This window comes from Salvelinus sp. IW2-2015, linkage group LG37, assembly GCF_002910315.2.
Source record: "Salvelinus sp. IW2-2015 linkage group LG37, ASM291031v2, whole genome shotgun sequence".
NCBI lineage: Eukaryota > Metazoa > Chordata > Actinopteri > Salmoniformes > Salmonidae > Salvelinus > Salvelinus sp. IW2-2015.
In genome coordinates, this window is record NC_036876.1 from 4886397 (window position 1) to 4906038 (window position 19642).

At 44.7% G+C, this 19642-nt stretch overlaps 1 protein-coding gene and 1 long non-coding RNA gene across 2 annotated transcripts in view; both read left to right on the plus strand.

Moving 5' to 3' along the window:
- The window catches only part of LOC139023863 (uncharacterized), a 50593-nt gene extending 41959 nt beyond the window's left edge, over positions 1-8634 (plus strand). The window contains exon 3 of the long non-coding RNA XR_011475069.1: positions 8427-8634. This is a non-coding gene — a long non-coding RNA (uncharacterized lncRNA). The remainder of the gene's footprint in view (positions 1-8426) is intronic.
- Positions 8635-9088: 454 nt separating this feature from the next.
- Positions 9089-10791, plus strand: LOC111960159 (uncharacterized). The gene is made up of 5 exons (XM_070437788.1): positions 9089-9168; positions 9322-9684; positions 9797-10147; positions 10303-10443; positions 10643-10791. The coding sequence occupies exons 1-5, from the start codon at positions 9126-9128 to the stop codon at positions 10789-10791; spliced, it is 1047 nt and encodes a 348-aa protein (XP_070293889.1). The 5' UTR covers positions 9089-9125.
- The last annotated feature ends 8851 nt before the right edge of the window (positions 10792-19642 follow it).

Consider the following 19642-nt stretch of genomic DNA (forward strand, 5'->3'; position numbering starts at 1 on the left):
GTGCCTTTACAAAATCATGTTCAATCAATTTATTTACTACAGTGGGACTCCAATCAAGTTGTAGAGACATCTCCAAGAATGATCAATGAAACAGATGCACCTGAACTCAATTTCGAGTCTCATAGCAAAGGGTCTGATTACTTATGTAAATAAGATATTTCTGTATTTATTTTTAATACATTTGCAAAAATAAAATAAATATTTGTTGGGGGTTTGTCCTTATTGGGTATTGTGTGTAAAAATGCTATTAAAAAAAAATCTATTTTAGAATAAAGATAACACAATGTGAAACAATCAAGGGGTCTGAACACTTTCCGAAGGCACTGTAGATGCGAGCTTCTTTCTGAGACCTTCCAGATAATTAGTGAAAGTAGGTTGAGAAGGTAAGAGCAAGCCTCCCCCTGTTGGAGCGGCCTTCAATGGTAATCTTGAATTCATCAGAACAAGATGACAATATGTATGTTCTACATGAGAACAAGGTGGCAATATGTATATGTGCTATATATGCCCGACAGAGATGGCCGCTCACTTCACGTTCTTAGGGAAACTATGCAGTATTTTGTTTTTTTATTATTATTTCTTACACACGTTTACCTCAGGAAATCTTAAGTCTTATTACATACAGCCGGGAGGAACTAATTGGATATAAGAGCAACGTCAACTTAATCAACATTTATGACCAGGAATACGACTTTCTCGACGCGGATACTCTGTCTGGTCCACCATTCAGAACAATGGATCGGATCCCTGCGGCAACTCAAAACAATGGCGCCGCAGATGGAGCAGACGGGAGAGGTCTTTCTGGTCAGGCACCGTAGACGGGCAAATCGCCCACCGCTCCCGAGTAATGCTACTCGCAATGTCCAATCTCTAGACAACAAGGTAGACAAAGTCCGAGCAAGGTTGCCTTCCAGAGAGACATCAGAGATTGTAACATTCTCTGTTTCACGGAAACATGGCCACTCGGGATACGTTATCCAGAGTCGGTACAGCCACCTGGTTTCTTCACGCATCGCGCCGACAGAAACAAACATCTCTCTGTAAGAAGAAGGCGGTGTTGTGTATGTCTTATGATTAACGAGKCGTGGTGTGATCATAACAACATACAGGAACTCAAGTCCTTTTGTTCACCTGACYTAGAATTCCTTACAAACAAATGCCGACCGCATTATCTACCAAGAGAATTCTCTTCGATTATAATCACAGGCGTGTATATCCCCCCCAAGCAGATACATCGACGGCCCTGAAAGAACTTCATTGGACTCTATGTAAACTGGAAACCACATATCCTGAGGCTGCATTTATTGTAGGTGGGGATTTTAACAAGGCTAATCTGATTTCCCCCCCCCCTAAACTCCCTACATTTTAAAGGCATATCGAATGAGCGACCCAGGATGGCAAAATCTGGATCATTGTTACTCTAACTTCCACGACGAATACAAAGCCCTCCCTTGCCTTCCTTTCGGAAAATCTGACCACGCAGCGTCCTCAGAGCATCCCTAGCAGCATCCTCAGAGCATGCGCAGACCAGCTGGCTGGTGTGTTTACAGACATATTCAATCAATCCCTATCCCAGTCTGCTGTTCCCACATGCTTCAAGAGGGCCACCATTGTTCCTGTTCACAAGAAAGTTAAGTTAACTGAGCTAAACGACCATCGCCCTGTAGCACTCACTTCCGTCATCATGATGTGTTTTGAGAGACTAGTCAAGGATCATATCACCTCCACCCTACCTGACACCCTAGACCCACTCCAATTTGCTTACCGCCCCAATAGGTCAACAGACGACACAATTGCAATCACACTGCACACTACCATAAACCATCTGGACAAGAGGAATACCTATGTAAGAATGCTGTTCATCGACTACAGCTCAGCATTTAACACCATAGTAGCCTCCAAACTAATCATTAAGCTCGAGACCCTGGGTCCCGCCCCCGCCCTGTGCAACTGGGTCCTGGACTTTCTGACGGGACTCCCCCAGGTGATGAGGGTAGGAAACTACATCTCCACCCCGCTGATCCTCAACACTGGGGCCCCACAAGGGTGCGTTCTCAGCCCTCTCCTGTACTCCCTGTTTACCCATGACTGCGTGGCCATGCACGCMTCCAACTCAATCATCAAGTTTGCAGACGACACTACAGTGGTAGGCTTGATTACCAACAACAACGAGACGGCCTACAGGGAGGAGGTGAGGGCCCTCGGAGTGTGGTGTCAGGAAAATAACCTCACACTCAACGTCAAGAAAACAAAGGAGATGATCGTGGACTTCAGGAAACAGCAGAGGGAGCAGCCCCCTATCCACATCGACGGGACAGTACTGGAGAAGGTGGAAAGTTTTAAGTTCCCGGCATACACATCACGGACAAACTGAAATGGCCCACCCACACAGACAGAGTGGTGAAGAAGGCGCAACAGCRYCTCTTCAACCTCAGGAGGCTGAAGAAATTCGACTTGTCACCAAAAACTCACAAACTTTTACAGATGCACAATYGAGAGCATCCTGTCGGRCTGTATCACCGCCTGGTACGGCAACTGCTCCGCCCATAACCGTAAGGCTCTCCAGAGGGTAKTGAGGTCTGCATAACGCATCACCGGGGGCAAACTACCTGCCCTCCAGGACACKTACACCACCCGATGTCACAGGAAGGCCAAAAAGACAATCAAGGACAACATTAGGACCTTGGTTATATWGAGTAAAAGGTGCAGAGTCCAGAAACCAGCATCTTACTCAGCAGTCTGTGTCTGAGTCAGTCCAGCCAGGAGACTCTGTGACYCTGAACTGTACAATACACACTGAGACCTGTGCAGGAGAACACAGTGTMTATTGGTTCAGACATGGCTCAGGAGAATCCCATCCAGGAATYATTTACACCCATGGAGACAGGAGTGATCAGTGTGAGAAGAGCCCTRAGGCTGGGTCTCCTACACAGAGCTGTGTCTACAACCTCCCCAAGAGGAACCTCAGCCTCTCTGATGCTGGGACTTACTACTGTRCTGTRGCCTCATGTGGGGAGATACAGTTCTGGAACGCGACTAGGCTGGAGATTAAAGGTACGTGATACATTTTAYAGTTTTATTCAAAACTATTGCATAATCAAACTGTATACAGTACTAGTTATTTAGATYACATAAGAAAACGTGCAATCCWYCATATAGTTACTATACTTCAATCATCATATTTATTTTCACAGAMAATAGCACAGACTCTTCTCTTGGTGTACTGCCTGAGCATTGGTTCTCTCGTTTATCCTGATCATTTTCCTTGGCTACATCATGTACAAGATGAACAAGAGAAAGTGTCTGTAGTGTTGAGGTAAGTGAAGTCCATAAAAAATAAATGAATCATTGTATGTAGCAAGTAAATTCCTCTTTAGAAGTTGCTTTTCTTCGAAATCACCAGATGTATTCTGTAATGGAATAAGCAATTGTATCTTTATCTTTTCTGTCTTTTTTTTCAGGACCCGTCTCTCAGACAAGAGGACCAGCAGTCTCTTATTCAGATGCAGGGGTAAGCAGAACACCTGAGATGCAGTTTCCATTATGTAGCTCTGAATCTGAGCAACAAGAAGAACAGGTCTAGAAGACAGAGAAGCACATGGATGAAGAGACGGTGTACTCTGGGAACAGAGAGTAGAGAAATGGATGAATGACACAGCCTTAATTGTTACTTTGTTGCGGTAACTGTAATGAATTAAGTGCATTGCTTTTTCTGCCAAACTCATTTGACAATTACTTTCTTGTAAGAGATAAATGAAGCATTTAACAATAATCAAAACAAAGGTGTATGTACATGCTGGGAGTCGGAAAGCTAGTGCAGTTGGTGAGTTTAATAAGAAACGGAACATAGAACATATTAACAAACACAAGTAGCAAACAGACATGAAACACAACAGTCAATATTGCGTTCACCTCCCGAAGGAGCCGGGTGCACGGTTGCCAGGTAAAGCTCCCAGCTGGAGCAGGAAACCCTTGCACCCGGCAGCCTTCCCATCGCAACTCCCTCGGGAGCGCGAGCCGAATACCGCTGGGGCCGGGTTGATGCCGGAGAAGGTGGTGGTGCTGGTTGGAGTGAGGCTGGTGGAGGGGTAGGCATGCCACCCCCTCTTCCATCTCTCCATCGTCACCATCACTTGATCCATGGTGGTCTCCGAGACGGTGGAAACGGTGGTGTGGTGTTGACGTGCTTCTCCATGGAAGTGGAGAGCGTGTCAGCTCCTGCTGATTCCATAAGTGGTGCGGGATTCTGTTACGTGCCTACTTGAAGGAGGGAGGTGCAGGAATCAGGAGYAGGAGAGCAAGGAAGTCCCAGTGGCACAATAGTTTATTCAGAAGTCCCAACTCAACAACAACATGGGGGRGAATACGCCCAAACGAGGTCGCCACACACAGGGAAATAAACGCAACACACGGAGGAGAAACCTCTACTCCTAAACACATACCAAAACGGTACAACTGCCGTGTGAAAGAAAACTCCGTTGTGCAGACATGCACCCCTAACAAAGTAACCACAGCAAACAATCCCGCACAAAGACTAGCAGGCAGCGGAGGTAAATAAACCCACCGAAATCAACTAATAGGACACATGTGTAAACAATAGAGACAGACACAAAGAAATAGGAAAAATGGATCGGTAGCAGCTAGTAGGCCGGCGACAACGACCGCCGAGCACCGCCCGAACAGGGAGAGGAGCCACCTTGGGTGGAAGTCGTTACAGGAACTAAGGAGGTGACAGATATAAGGGATGTAACCAGTGAAATTATGGACTCCAGGTTAGCCTAACGATGAATTGCAGGTGCAAGTGATGATGAATGCCAGGTGAGAGTAWTGATGGATGCCATGACCGGTGATTGGTAAACCGGCAATGTCGAACGCCGGAGGGGAGGAGCGGGAGTACCCCCCCAAAGCATGGCTCCAACCGCAGGACGAAGCCGGCCAGAGAGACGGCCCCGAGGACGAGGAGCGGGACTGTTGGCGAAGTTGGAAGTSACGGACAATKTTGGGRTCCAGAATGTCCTCCAACAGAACCCAACACCACTGCTCTGGGCCATACCGCTCCCAGTCCACCAGATACTTCCCAGTCCGCCGATCCCCATGACATCGGGATTCCAGTAGGGATCTGACGGCATAGATGGGACCTCCCTGGACGGCCTGAGAAGGAAGACATGAAACTAAGGTTAGATACGGTAGTCACTGGGAAGMTATAACCTATACKTCACCTCATTGACCTTCCGGGGAACCTTGAGCGGCCCCACAAACTGGGGGCTCAACTTCYTGCAGGGCATACGGCGTGGGAGRGTCCTGGTGRAGASCCAGACRCGATCACCAGGATGGAACATGGGCACCTCACTGTGGTGGCGATCCGCCTGCTCCTGCAGGCGATGGACGGCACACTTGAGCCTCACATGAGCATCACTCCACACATCCTCTGCTCGTCGGAACCATTCATCCACCGCAGGGTCCTCGGTCTGGCTCGGAGTCCACGCAGCCAGGGCCGGCTGATAACTCAGGACACACTGGAAGGGACAAAGCCAGTAGAGGAGTGACGTAATGAATTCTGGTCGTATTCTGCCCAGGGAAGGAATCGGGCCCASTCCCCCTGTCAGTCCTGGCAGTGATTCCTCAGGAACCTCCCTAGCTCCTGGTTCATCCTCTCCACCTGCCTGTTGGACTGAGGCCGGTACCCGGAAGTGAGGCTGACCATGACTCCTACCTTCTCCATGAAAGCCCTCCATACCCTTGAGGTGAATTGGGGGCCACGGTCGGAAACGATGTCCTCCGGAAGGCTATAGAGCCAGAAGACCTGATTTAACAGTGCCTCAGCGACCTGGATTGCTGTGGGGAGACCAGAGAGAGGAATAAACTGGCATGATKTTGAAAATTTGTCCACAACCACAAGAATGGTGGTGAACCCGTCAGAGGAGGGGAGATAACAAAGCAACAAAGTCAATGGACAGATGAGACCAGGGAYGCTGAGGCACAGGAAGGGGAAGGAGCATCCCTGCTGGAGCGTGCCGGGGRGACTTAATTTGAGCACACACAGAACAGGAGTTGATGTACCGAATTACATCCTGCTCCAAGTTGGGCCACCAATACTTTTCRGAGAGAGATTGAATAGTACGGGTGATCCCAGGATGTCCAGCGACAACAGCTGTGTGTGCCCAAGTCAACAGCCGCTCCCTTACCCCTATGGGTTCATAGATGCACTCAGGAGGACAGGTAGTGGGTGTGGGTTCCCTCTCCAGAGCCTGGCGAATGTCCACATCTACGTCCCAGACCACAGGGGATACGGTAAGAGATGGAACGGGAAAGCAGGTTCTATGGCATTCAGGTGACCAGTCCATGATTTTCATCCTTAACCGTAAGACTGTGCGGGTGTGCTGTTGGAGCCATGGGAGGCTGAGGATGATCTTGTGATCTGGTGYACTCGYGATGAGGAAGGGAATATTCTCCTGATGAATGGACYCYAAGGTGAGGGTGAGTGGTGTGGTGATGTGTTCCGGATCCTTGTGGTCAATTATCAAGGGCTTGGACCGGAAACGGAGAGGAGAATGGGTATGAGGTGATATTAAGAGAGGAGGCAAGGGTCTGGTCAATAATGTTCYCCGCGGCACCRGAATCCACTAGCGCTGTAGAAACAGCACCTGAGGGACAGCCAGCTAGTGTGAWAGACACTAAAAAGGGTCTGGCAGAAAATGATGAGGGTGAGGTACTCACACCTGCCCCAGGGGGTGGAAGATCACATGACTGCTCTAGTGGATCCCGAGTGAGGACGTACAGGACACTGCTGAAGCTGGAGCCCTCCTTGACCACAATAGGGACAGAGCCAAAGCTGTTTCCGTCTACATTGTTCAGCCACGGGGAGGCATGTGACCCCTACCTCCATGGGCTCTGGCTCTGGCTCTGGTACAGAGTGGTCACAGAGGGAGGGAGAGAAGCGATGTGCATGCGGACGCTCCCGAAGAAGGTTATCCAGACGGATGGCCATCGCGATGAGTGCGTCCAAGGAGAGGTTGTCGTCTCGACATGCCAGTTCCGTCTGGACCTCCTCGCGCAGTCCTCTTCTGAATAGCGTACTGAGTGCCGGCTCATTCCATCAGCTGGATGCTGTTACAGTCCGGAAGGTGAGCGCCTACTCAGCAGCGGTCTGGTCATCCAGCCATAGTTGGAATAGGTGCTCACCCCCCTCTCGGCACTCTCTCCGGTGGATGATCAAAGATACCTCTGAATAGAGCCATATGAATCATATGAGTCATCTCCTCCTCTCCTCTCTCCCAGACGGCTGTAGCCCACTCCAACACTCTCCCAGTCARCAGAGAAATAACCGTGGCAACCTTGGACCTCTCAGTGATGGGAGCTCCAATCTGGTGCGCAAAATAGAGGGAGCAMTRGAGTAGGAATCCACAGAATTTAGATGGGGTTCCATCATATTTATCTGGGAGGGACAGATGGTCATCGTTAACTTGGGTTTACTGCTGAGTGGACTGGTGTGCTGGCTCACTTGGTGCTGGCTCACTCTCTTCAACCGTCTGGGAGATGTCTTGATTTCCTGCTGCTTCCATTTCTTTAGGCAGTATTCTGTAATRTATACGCTGGGAGTCGGAAAACAAGTGCAGCTGGTGAATTTGAATAATAAGCGGAACATAGAACAATATAACAAACACAAGTAGCGTATAGACATGAAACACATAGTCATCACTTTTTTCAAATTTAACCTTTATTTATTTAGGCCAGACTCAGGCATGTTTATGTTGCAGTGATGAACCGTGTTTTTCTCTTCTCATGCCACTAACACCAGCTCACACACACAGCAAGCTATTTACATGTACTCTGGTGGCATTTCTTAATTAAGAAGAACATTAGACATGGTAGTATGCCTTTAATTAGTAAACAAGAAGCGGTTTCAAGTGTTTTAAATGTTTTGTCATTTTTCTTTTAGCGGGTACCCCTTCYCAGCAAAGCCAGAATGTGAAGCCTCACACCAACACATCAGACCAACAGGTTAGCAGGATGAGACAGGGAAAGAGTATTAAAACAAAAGATTACAACATTAGATTTGTCCCGTACTCTGAATTTACAGAGTCCTTGCTTTATCCCTACAGATAAACGGTGATTATGATGCCCTGAACCATGCTGCCCTGAAGTTCACCGACAAGAAGGGCACCAAGCCCATGAGACTGTGGAGAGAACTAACTGAACAGAGAGAGGAAGAAACCATCAACTCTGGTGTGAGTCATCAAGACAGWATGTGACATATGAGGGTTCTTCAATTAGCATCATTCTAAATTWAGCCCCRCMCCTCCTCTGAACTCCACTTTGATCTTGACAGAGGCAGTGTGAACTGACTATTATATACMTTTCTCWTTTATTGTAGGATGTTATTGCAGGRGCCTAGTTTCGCCTAATATAAATGTATAAACATTCAGGTGCAGAGCATAATTGTCCAGCAAGTGTTAAAACTGATACWAGGATGRTTTCAGAAGTCTCAAATCCTCASCAATAGTGGCTGAGGTTGACTGACTGGATACATTTGTTTTTGTAGAAGTGTACAACAAAATATATATAATGATTTTGCAAATGTCTGAATTCTTCCTTTTGATGATAATAGTTGATGGAACTCTGTAACCTGCCTTCATGTTTGTTTGAAATTTCAATAAACATGTTTTTACTTCCTAATTTAATGACTTGCCCAATTCKTACCACTTATTTGCACCAGGTATCAAAGGATCACATCTTTATTTTGTCAAAACGGTGCCAAACTCACCAGAGTTCACTTCATCCTGAATGCTTGAACTGCCTTCTACAGACATGTAGTGAGAAATACAATGTAAACCCCTGTGTACGTCATATGTACCAGTAGTCTCAGCCACTGACCCAAATGATGAAAAAATACAGACCAGTAACTCTGAMATTACATCAGTTGAACGGCTGTTCTAACTATGGTATGCCACAGGACACATGKTAKATTGTAGTTTTTATTACATGTTTAATGCCTGTTCAGACAGCCAATAAAATCACTTAGTTCAGTGTTTCCTCCTACTTCATAATGATTAACCAATGAGTGTCATCATATAAAAGGTGMCCTGTTGTCAGACCMACACACTATACAGTTCAGAAAGGAAATTATGATTATATATTGGACAATCYTATTGTTTTACGCCARTTTGGGTAAGTAAGACTTATTAATACGGTTTCTTTTGCTTTTTTATGTCATGGTCTTTTTCATCCATTTGAATGACTATGTAGTCTGAATAATGATAATAATGTATAAATCTGTACTATAACTTTGTCTTTGATTTATTTTGTTTGTTTGTTTCACAGGTTGTGCACTTAACAAGGATGTAATCCAACCAGACCCTGTGATAGTTACACAACTGGGACAAAGTGTATCTCTCACTTGCTTTTGTCGATCTCATTTGATCAGAGTCTCTTGGTACAAGCAAACTGTTGGAGAGAAGCCTCTTATCATGGCATCATCATTTTATCACACTCAAATTAGTTTTTATTCCAACAACTTTAACAAAGACTTTACTGAGACTAAACGTTTGAGTGTGAAGAGAGGATTTGACAGCTGTAACCTAACCATCTCCAAGACAAAGTCAGGGGACTCAGCTACATACTACTGTGTTAGTTTGTTAGCGAGGGAAGCCACATTTGGAGAAGGAACTGTTTTAATTGTCAAAGGTAACTTAAGTTGCTTTAAAAATGTTGGTATTGAAGTGCGTTCATATAATGCTAAATTAATTAATCTAGCAGTAAAGAATGTACAAACCATGATCTTACTCACTCTCTTTAGACTCAGGGTCCAACCACATGTCTGTGCTCCAGCAGCCTGTGTTCGAATCAGCCAAGGCAGGAGACTCTGTAACTCTAAACTGTACAATACACACTMAGACCTGTGCAGGAGAACAMAGTGTGTATTGGTTCAGACATGGCTCAGGAAAATCYCATCCAGGAATCATTTACACCCATGGAGACAGKAGTGATCAGTGTGAGAAGAGMCCTGAGGCTGGGTCTCCWACACAGAGCTGTGTCTACAACCTCCCCAAGAGGAACCTCAGCCTCTCTGATGCTGGGACTTACTACTGTGCTGTGGCCTCATGTGGGGAGATACTATTTGGGAACGGGACCAAGCTGGATGTTGAAGGTAAGTTGTGCATAACCAAAATACAGCACTACTTTTCTCTCAAATRGTTTGACATATAGTAGATTTCAAATGATATAACTTTAATAGCTAACTTTTATGTCAAATGCATTGAGGAATAAATAATAATAGAAAATAATCAAGCCTTGTTTTTTAAGTTTCAGACCTGTTGGGTGATCAGAGTAATCTTATTTTCCTCATCATTATATCTTGCCTGACAACTACTGTGATTCTGAGTGTGATTGTCAACGTTATCCTCTTTGTGAGAATGAAGAGGTCACGATGTGAACACTGTGCAGGTACAGTAAAAGTCTTCATACTAATAGTAATAGTAATAATAGTTATAGATCATAAAGTAGGGTGAAGGCTCGCCCTCCTTTTACCACTTCCCTCTCTGGCCTACTTCATTTTGAAGCAGAAAATATGACATTCACAGTAGTATGTCTTTTAATTAGTAAACAAGAAAAGGTTTTGAATATTTTGAAATTTGTCTTTTAGCTGGGACCCCTTTTCAACAAAGCCACTATGGGAATCCTCATTCCAACACCTCAGACCAACAGGTTAGCTGGATCAGTTCCACTGTGTCAAGAATGGGTCTGGATAAGCAAAAGAGTACAGCATTAGATTTGACCGAGAGTCTGAATTGAGTGAGTCTGTGTTTCACTCCCCAACGCTCCACGGAGGACGCATGATGGCCTGAACGACGCTGGCCCTGAAGTCACTGACAAGAAGAAGAGAGGTAGACGAGGAGAGAACAAGAGAGGAAGAAAACCTCTACTCTGGTGTGTCCATTATAGACAGGGATTGCACAGATCCTCCAATCAGCATGCGATTAATTGAAGTTGATACCCTCGTGAACTCACATCTGTACCGATTGACGTGTGTGTCCTGTGTACTTAGTGCTGCTTATTCTGTCACATTCCTCATTTGCCTATAAAATGTAATGACCGGTCGTAGCATGTCAGCAGACTCAGTCACTGCATTGGCATATTCTCCTAATACGGAATAGAATCAACTCAGTATGCTGAGAGCATAATTGTCCCAGCAAGGAGTGAAGCTGACACTAGGCATGCGTTTCAGAAGTCTCCAAATACTCACCAATAGTGGCTGAAGCGAACTGACTAGGAATAACATTTGATTTGTACGAGCGGTACAACAAAATGTAATAATGAATTTTTGCAAAGTTTTTGAACTCTTCCCTCTTGATGTATTGTGATATACATGTGAACATAGGATGATACTCGGACCTATACGGCGTAGTGAGTGGTTCAACAAACAGTGTTTTGAGGTTTCATATGTTTAAGACTTGCCCAATTCCTTACCATTAACTCGGTAATGGTTTGAATTTCTTCCAATTTGACATGAGTTTGTTTGGTGTACACATATGACAAAAAAAATTGAAATTAAATCCATTTGAATTCCCACTTTTCTGTCCCTATGAGATGTTGAAGGAAACCCTAATGTTGTGTAGACTTTCCTACTAGGCACTGTATAGTCGTGCTCATACTAGGTCTATGACTAACCAACTCAATGATGTAAAAATAGCTATCTAAGCCAGTAACCTCGTACTTCATTGGGTGAAGATACACTTCTTGATAAGCCGTATGCATTCTTTAGAGAGACGCGAGTGATTTCATTCGATGATACCACGAGCGATGAGATGGACTTTGCGAACTCGGCACTATAGGCGCAACTTGGCGAGCAATTTAAAAACTTATTCAAACACGCATTTTACCAGTGTGATTCATACTATAATGCGTAGCCCATTTTCACCCACCTGGTTTGTTGGGCATTGTCACGTTCTTTGGTATTGAGATGTGCACACTCTATTCCGTTCTTTCGCTTGTTCGGATTATTTTGTTTATGGTGTTAAGTTTACTAATCAAAGTCCGAGTGTGACACTTCAATCAACTGCGCCTTTGGTCCGCTCATTACGGCGATCGTGACACAACACAAATGTCATTTCCATCACGTCATTAAAAACATCAATTTCACGTTGAAAATGAAATAATCAATTACAATTGATTTATAACGGATCTCTTATACATTTGTACATAAAACTTGTATGAATATTATTTAAAGATGCATTTCAAAGTTTCCTAATATGAATAATTTCAACATGACGCCTGAATGCATAAACTTGCCTCGGTGACAGCTTGAAAACACTTTATTTATCATGAGAAAATAATGTCACGCCCTGGCCTTAGTATCTTTTTTCTGCAATAATTTTGGATAGGTCAGCGGTGTGGACAGGCGCGCGAGTATTTGTGTGTTATTTGTCTCGTCTTGCGTGGTTGTAGTGTCCTAGGAGGTTTGTTGGTAGACAAGTGTATGGGTTCTGTGATTGTGATTCGTTAGGTGTCTAGGTATGTCTCATGGTTGCTGCATGGTTCTCAATCAGAGACAGCTGTCTTTCATTGTCTCTGATTGGAGCCATATTTAAGGCAGCCATAAGCATTAGGCGTATGGTGGGTAATTGTCTATGTGTTAGTGCTTCTAGTATCAGCACTATTTTGTTGTTATAGCCTTCACGCTACGTCTAGGTTTGTGGTTTTCTGTTCGTTGCGTCGTCATTCATAAACAAAGACAGATGTCATTTCTATTCACGCTGCCGCCTTGGGTCGGCCCACTCTTCTTCAAAGTCTAGACGATCGTGACACAATAAGATGTTTCCATCCAACCTTTTGATGAGATTAACAACCATATGATTTCCATATCTAAATCAAATAAATGTATGTAAATTATACATAATATACTCATTTACCTCAAAATATCGGTTGTGATGGAAATGACAAGGTGTGGTGGAAATGACATCTATGTAAAAAATCGTATAAAAACAATATTTTATTGCAAACATTTTGAACAACAACCATTGATAAACATTTCAGACCTATACTGGGTTGTAGGCCCATCMCTCACAAAGTGTACAGCAGTAGCTGATGGGCAGAGCTCAAGGAAGTAGGCCAATTTTTGAGAGATGGGCCCAGATAACAGAGGGGTCATGCCGCATAGAAGAGCTCAGTGAGCAAAGTGAAACTGTATCATTTGTGGTATGTCCAACACAGGTGTGGAGGGTCACCTGCTTGTGAGAATCACCAAAGTGAACAGCCTGGATTTCACTGGTGTATTTACACAGGTAGTTCTCTGCAAAGTCAATATGCACAATGATCTCCTCTTTCCCCAGATTCTCTTAATTCTCTCAGTTGAGTATTGGTGTCGAATGTTGTACACGTGTCTCCCCAACTTCTCTTTCAATCCTTTGGAGAGGTCCTCCAACAGAATTTGCAGTGTGCCACATACCTTTTCTTTTACTGTCAAATGTACAGTGAACTTCTCCATGTTTCCCTCTTTGTTTTTCTTTTCTCTCTCTTCAGCTTTGTTTTTCCACTCAAACCACCATATCTGCTCACCAGCAGGTCATATGTTTTAAGCTCTTTTGCTTGGCAAAGGCAGCACTCTCTATACATGCACTCTTTCTTCAGGTTCTCACAGCACAAAGACTCAAAAAGGTTCTCACAGCACAACGACTCATTAAGGTTCTCAGTGTTGCTGCAGCTGATCACTTTGTGATGCTGTAGTTTATCCGCCATGAACTGGAGGTTGGTGTGGGTTTTGCAGAGACGTGTTCCTATCCTGGACTGTTGGCTTCACAACCCAAAAAGGACGTATTTTGCAGAATTCACAGTAGGAAGTTTGAATTTCTGAATATTCCCTCTTAAACTTCTGATAAAGGTTCTGAATTGTGCCATTCAAGAAGTGCTTCTGCTTTATCTTCTTGTTCCTCGTTAGTGTGTCCTTTTTCCCTGTTGTTGCTCTGCTGCTGTCATCACGTTCATAGAATCTAGTGATTTTCTCTTCTGTGGCAGTGCTAATTCTGTTACACTGATTTTTCCTGGAGTATAGAAGACTTGATGGCCTGTTCTCATTTGCCCTCATTGCTTTTGCTGAAAAGCAATGAGGGCAAATCCAAATTCTCTGTTTGCGGCTTTGACCAGGCCATACTTTCTCAGGATGTTGCCTCTGAGACTTTTTGAAGCCACTTGTTTGTCTTTGGCACTGCACATTATTTTATACTTTTGTTTTAACTCTGCAATGATGGCATTTTGAAGCATGGATAATACTTGACAGCCTTGACAGTCTGCACAGCGTGTTATCAACCCTGTGCATATCGAACTGTTTTTCTCCACTGCAACACCGGATTCCTGCCGTAAGCCCTGGACCATTACTCCTGATCGTCTGTGGCCCAACCCCGAAGCTAGCCTTGAGCCAAACCCATCTCCCGGCCTGCTCAGTGGACCCTATGATCACTCGGCTACACAGCTGATGCCTCCCGGACTCTTCATTAACACGACTAGAATCCACTACACCACCGGATTCTTGCCGTAAGCTCTGGACCTTTGCATCGGATCATCACTGCTAGCTATCTGCTACCGAGTGGCTATAGTGGCTAATGCCTTTGTCCCGAAGCTAGCACCAGTTAGCCGCGAGCCAGCGCATCTCCCGGCTAGCAAACAAAATTACTCCAGCTACAATAACTCTTTTGCCAACTGGCCTGGACCCTTTGTCGACACGGTGCCTCGCCGTTCCACCACGACTGGTCTGCCGACGTAATTCCATCCTTTCTGCCATCAACCGGCCTTTGACGGACGTCGGAGCAGACACTTCTACTAGCCCCGGCCTGCAAACTTTTTTTTGAATGCCGTGTCTCCCGCTTGCTATTGTATTAACGGCTACCTAGCGGCTTCCCTGTTTCATCATTGGACTCTATGATCACTTGGCTACATAGCTGACGCCTGCTGGACTGTTCATTAATCACGGTACTCCATTTTTGTTTATTTTGTTTATCTGTCGGCCCCAGCCTCAAACTCAGGCCATGTGTGTAGTTAACTGACCCTCTCTGCCCATTCACCGCCATTTGACCTGCTGTTGTTGTCTTAGCTGATTAGCTGTTGTTGTCTTAACCGTTGTTGCCTTAGCTAGCTCTCCCAATCAACACCTGTGATTGCTTTATGCCTCGCTTTATGTCTCTCTCTAATGTCAATATACCTTGTATACTGTTGTTTAGGATAGTTATCATTGTTTTAATTTACTGTGGAGCCCCTAGTCCCACTCAACATGCCTCAGATAACGCTTTTGTCCCACCTCCCACACATGCGGAGACCTCACCCAACATAACTAGTGCATCCAAAGAAGCAACCTCTCTTATCGTCACCAAATGCCTAGGTTTACCTCCACTGTACCTGCAAAATACCATAGCCCTGTCTGTACATTATGCCCTGAATCTATCCTACCACACCCAGAAATCTGCTCCTTTTGTTCTCTGTCCCAAACGCACTAGATGACTACTTTTGATAGCCTTTAGCCATACCCTCATCCTACTCCTCCTCTGTTCCTCGGGTGATGTGGAGGTTAACCCAGGCCCTGCGTGTCCCAGGTGCTCTCATTTGTTGACTTCTGTAACCGTAAAAGCCTTGGTTTCATGCATGTTAACGTCAGAAGCCTCCTCCCTAAATTTGTTTTACTCACTGCTTTAGCACACTCCGCCAACCCTGATGTCCTTGCCGTGTGTTAATCCTGGCTCAGGAAGGCCACCAAAAAATCTGAGATTTTCATCCCCAACTACAACATTTTCCGTCAAGATAGAACTGCCAAAGGGGGAGGAGTTGCATTCTACTGCAGAGATAGCCTGCACAGTTCTGTCATACTTTCCAGGTCCATGCCCAACAGTTCGAGCTCCTAATTTTAAAAAGGAATCTCATCAGAAATAAGGCTCTCACTCTTGCCACCTGTTATAGACCCCCCTCAGCTCCCAGCTGTGCCCTGGACGCCATATGTGAATTGATTGCCCCTCATCTATCTTCAGAGTTCGTTCTGTTAATGACCTAAACTGGGATATACTTCACACCCCGGCAGTGCTACAATCTAAGATGGATGCCCTCAATCTCACACAAAGTATCAAGGAACCCACCAGGTACAACCCTAAATCCGTAAACATGGGTACCCTCATAGATATTATCCTGACCAACTTGCCCTCCAAATACACCTCTACAATTTTCAATCAGGATTTCAGCGATCACTGCCTCATTGCCTGCCTCTGCTAGGGGTCCGCGGTCAAACAACCACACCTCATCACTGTCAAACGCTCCCTAAAACACTTCTGCGAGCAGGCCTTCCTAGTCGACCTGTCCCGGGTATCCTGGAAGGATATTGACCTCATCCCGTCAGTAGAGGATGCCTGGTTGTTCTTTAAAAGTAATTTCCTCGCCATCTTAAATAAGCATGCCCCTTTCAAAAAATGTAGAACTAAGAACGGATATAGCTCTTGGTTCACTCTACTCAGAGTAGAGTAGTCAGCAAACTTGTTGCAGTCTATCACAGTGCCATCCATTTTGTCACCAAAGCCCCATTTATCACCCACCACTGCGACCTGTATGCTCTCGTCAGCTGGCCCTCGGTACATATTCGTCGCCAGATACACTGACTCCAGGTATTCTATAAGTCTTTGCTAGGTTAAGCTCCTCCTAATCTCAGCTCACTGGTCACCATAACAACACCCACCCGTATTGTTTTTAGCCTAAATAATCAATAATATTTCAACCGGACAATAACGTCGTCAATATAAAATGTAAACAAGAAACGCACTCTCTCGGTCTTGCGCAGGAAAAAGCTCTGTGACACGGCAGGGTCCACTCATTCAGACTGCTCTTACTTCTTAATTTTTCAAAATACAAGCCTGAAATATTTTCTGAAGACTGTTGACATCTATTGGAAGGCATAGAAACTGCATTTTGAGTCCTAAGTCAATGGATACTGGATTGGCATTGAATAGAAAACTACAAAACCAACAACAAAAACTTCTGAATGGATATTTCTCGGTTGGTTCTGCCAATTCAGTTTGTTACTTCACAGACACTATTTTAACAGTTCGGAAACGTAGAGTGTTTCTATCCAAATTACCAGTTATATGCATTCAGTATATTCTTGCCCGAGATCAGGGCAAGTTTATTGGCAGGCATTTCATCCAAAATCCGAACTTGTGCCCCTACCGGGAGTTTCTAAAACTGTTTGAATGATGTTGTGAGTATAACCAGAACATCATATGCAGGCAAATCCTGAGAAAAAATCAAACAGGAAGTGAGAATTTCTGAAAATGGTCACCGTTCAACCATCGCCTATTAATTCCCTGTAAGATATGGATCTGTTTCACGTCCTACGCCTTCCACTAGATGTCAACAGTCTGTATAACGTGGATGAAGCCTCTAGTGTGATGTGGGAGCAGGATGGGAGGTGTTTCATCTTGGTCTGGCAGATTGCCAGTTCTTGCTCACGCGCTTTCCTCATGATATCGCATGCGTTCCTTACTTATAGAGACTGAAAAGAATGCTCCGGTTGGAACGTTATTGGATATATATGATAACAACATCCTGAAGATTGATTCTCTACTAAGTTTGACCAGTTTATTCGACTTGTAATATAACTTTTTGAAGTTTTCGTCCGACGTTTGCCTGCATCTGCGCGAGCGTTTGGACACGTGTACTACACATGCTAGCAAAAGTAGCTAATTGGACATAAGTAATGGACATTATCGAACAAAACAACGATTTATTTTGGAACTAGGATTCATGGCACTGCATTCTGATGAAGATAATCAAAGGTAAGGGAATATTTATGATGTAATTTCGTATTTCTGTTGACTCCAACATGGTGGAGAAATGTTGTTAAATCTGAGGGCCGTCTCAGATTATTGCATGGTGTGCTTTTTACCTAAAGTCTTTTTTAAATCTGACACAGCGGTTGCATTAAGAACAAGTATATCTTTAATTATATGTAAAACATGTATCTTTCCTCAAAGTTTATGATGAGTATTTTTGTTATTTGACGTGGCTCTCTGTAATTACTCCGGATATTTTGGAGGCATTTCTGAACATGGCGCCAATGTAAACCGAGATTTGTGGATATAAATATGCACATTATCAAAAAAAACATAAATGTATTGTGTAACATGATGTCTTATGAGTGTCATTTGATGAAGATCATCAAAGGTTAGTTATTCACAACATGTGTAGCTTTAATTTGGTGTCTTTCATGTGTGATTTCATGAAAGATAGATTTTTATAGTAATATATTTGAATTACTATAAAACGGACGTTAGCGTCCCACCTAACCTAGAGAAGTTAACATATCGACAGTACTACTCACGCTGCTAAGACACTCGACTATTGCTATTCAAACGTCCATAATGCTTACAAGGCCCGACCCCACCCTCCTTTTGGCAAATCTGACCACGACTCCATGTTGCTCCTCCCATCAAAACCATAGTACCCTCCAAGCTCATCATTATGCTCAAGGCCCTGCCCTGTGCAACTGGATCCTGGACTTCCTGAAGGGCCGCCCCCAGGTGAAGGTAGGAAACATCACCTCCACCCTGCTGATTCTCAACCTTATGGCCCCACAAGGGTGCATGCTCAGCCCCCTCCCGCACTCCCTGTTCACCCATTACTGCGAGGCCAAGCACGGCTCCAACTCAATCATCAAGTTTGCAGATGACAAAACAGTAGTAGGCTTGATCACCAATGGTGACGAGACAGCCTACAGGGAGGAGATGAGGGCTCTGGGAGTGTGGTGCCTGGAAAACAACCTCTCACTCAATGTCAACAAAACAAAGGAGATGATCGTGGACTTCAGAAAACAGCAGAGGGTGCACCGCCTATCTACATCGATGGGACAGCAGTGGAGAAGGTGGAAAGCTTCAAGTTCCTTGGTATACACATCACTGACAAACTGAAATGGACCACCTACACAGACAGTGTGGTGAAGAAGGTGCAACAGAGCCTCTTCAACCTCAGGAGGCTAAAGAAATGTGGCTTGTCACCTAAAACCTTCAAACTTTTTCAGATGCACAATTGAAAACATCCTGTTGGGCTGTACCACTCCCTGGTATGGCAACTGCACCATCCACAACTGCAAGGCTCTCCAGAGAGTGGTGCGGTCTGCCCAATGCATTACCGGGGGAAAACTACCTGCCCTCCAGGACACCTACAACACCCGATGTCACAGGAAGGCCAAAAATATCATCAAGGAAATTAACCACCTGAGCCACTGCCTGTTCACCCCGCTATCATCCAGAAGGCGAGGTCAGTACAGGTGCATCAAAGCTGGGACCGAGAGACTGAAAAACAGCTTCTATCTCAAGAAAATCAGACTGTTGTTGTGACATTGTACCATTAATGCGACGACTGCTATCCATCGAATAATTAACTATGTTTATAATTATGTTGTAACGGTCATCTTGTGGTGAATGAGCGGACCAAGGCGCAGCGGGTGATGAATACATAATGAAATTTATTAACAGAACGACGAAACACGAAAACTCTTTAACAAACTACAAAACAAATAAAYGACGTAGACTGACCTAAAACATGAGAACTTACAAATACACGAAGAACGCACGAACAGGTACAGACTACAAACAAACGCTACAGTCCCGTGTGGTACGAA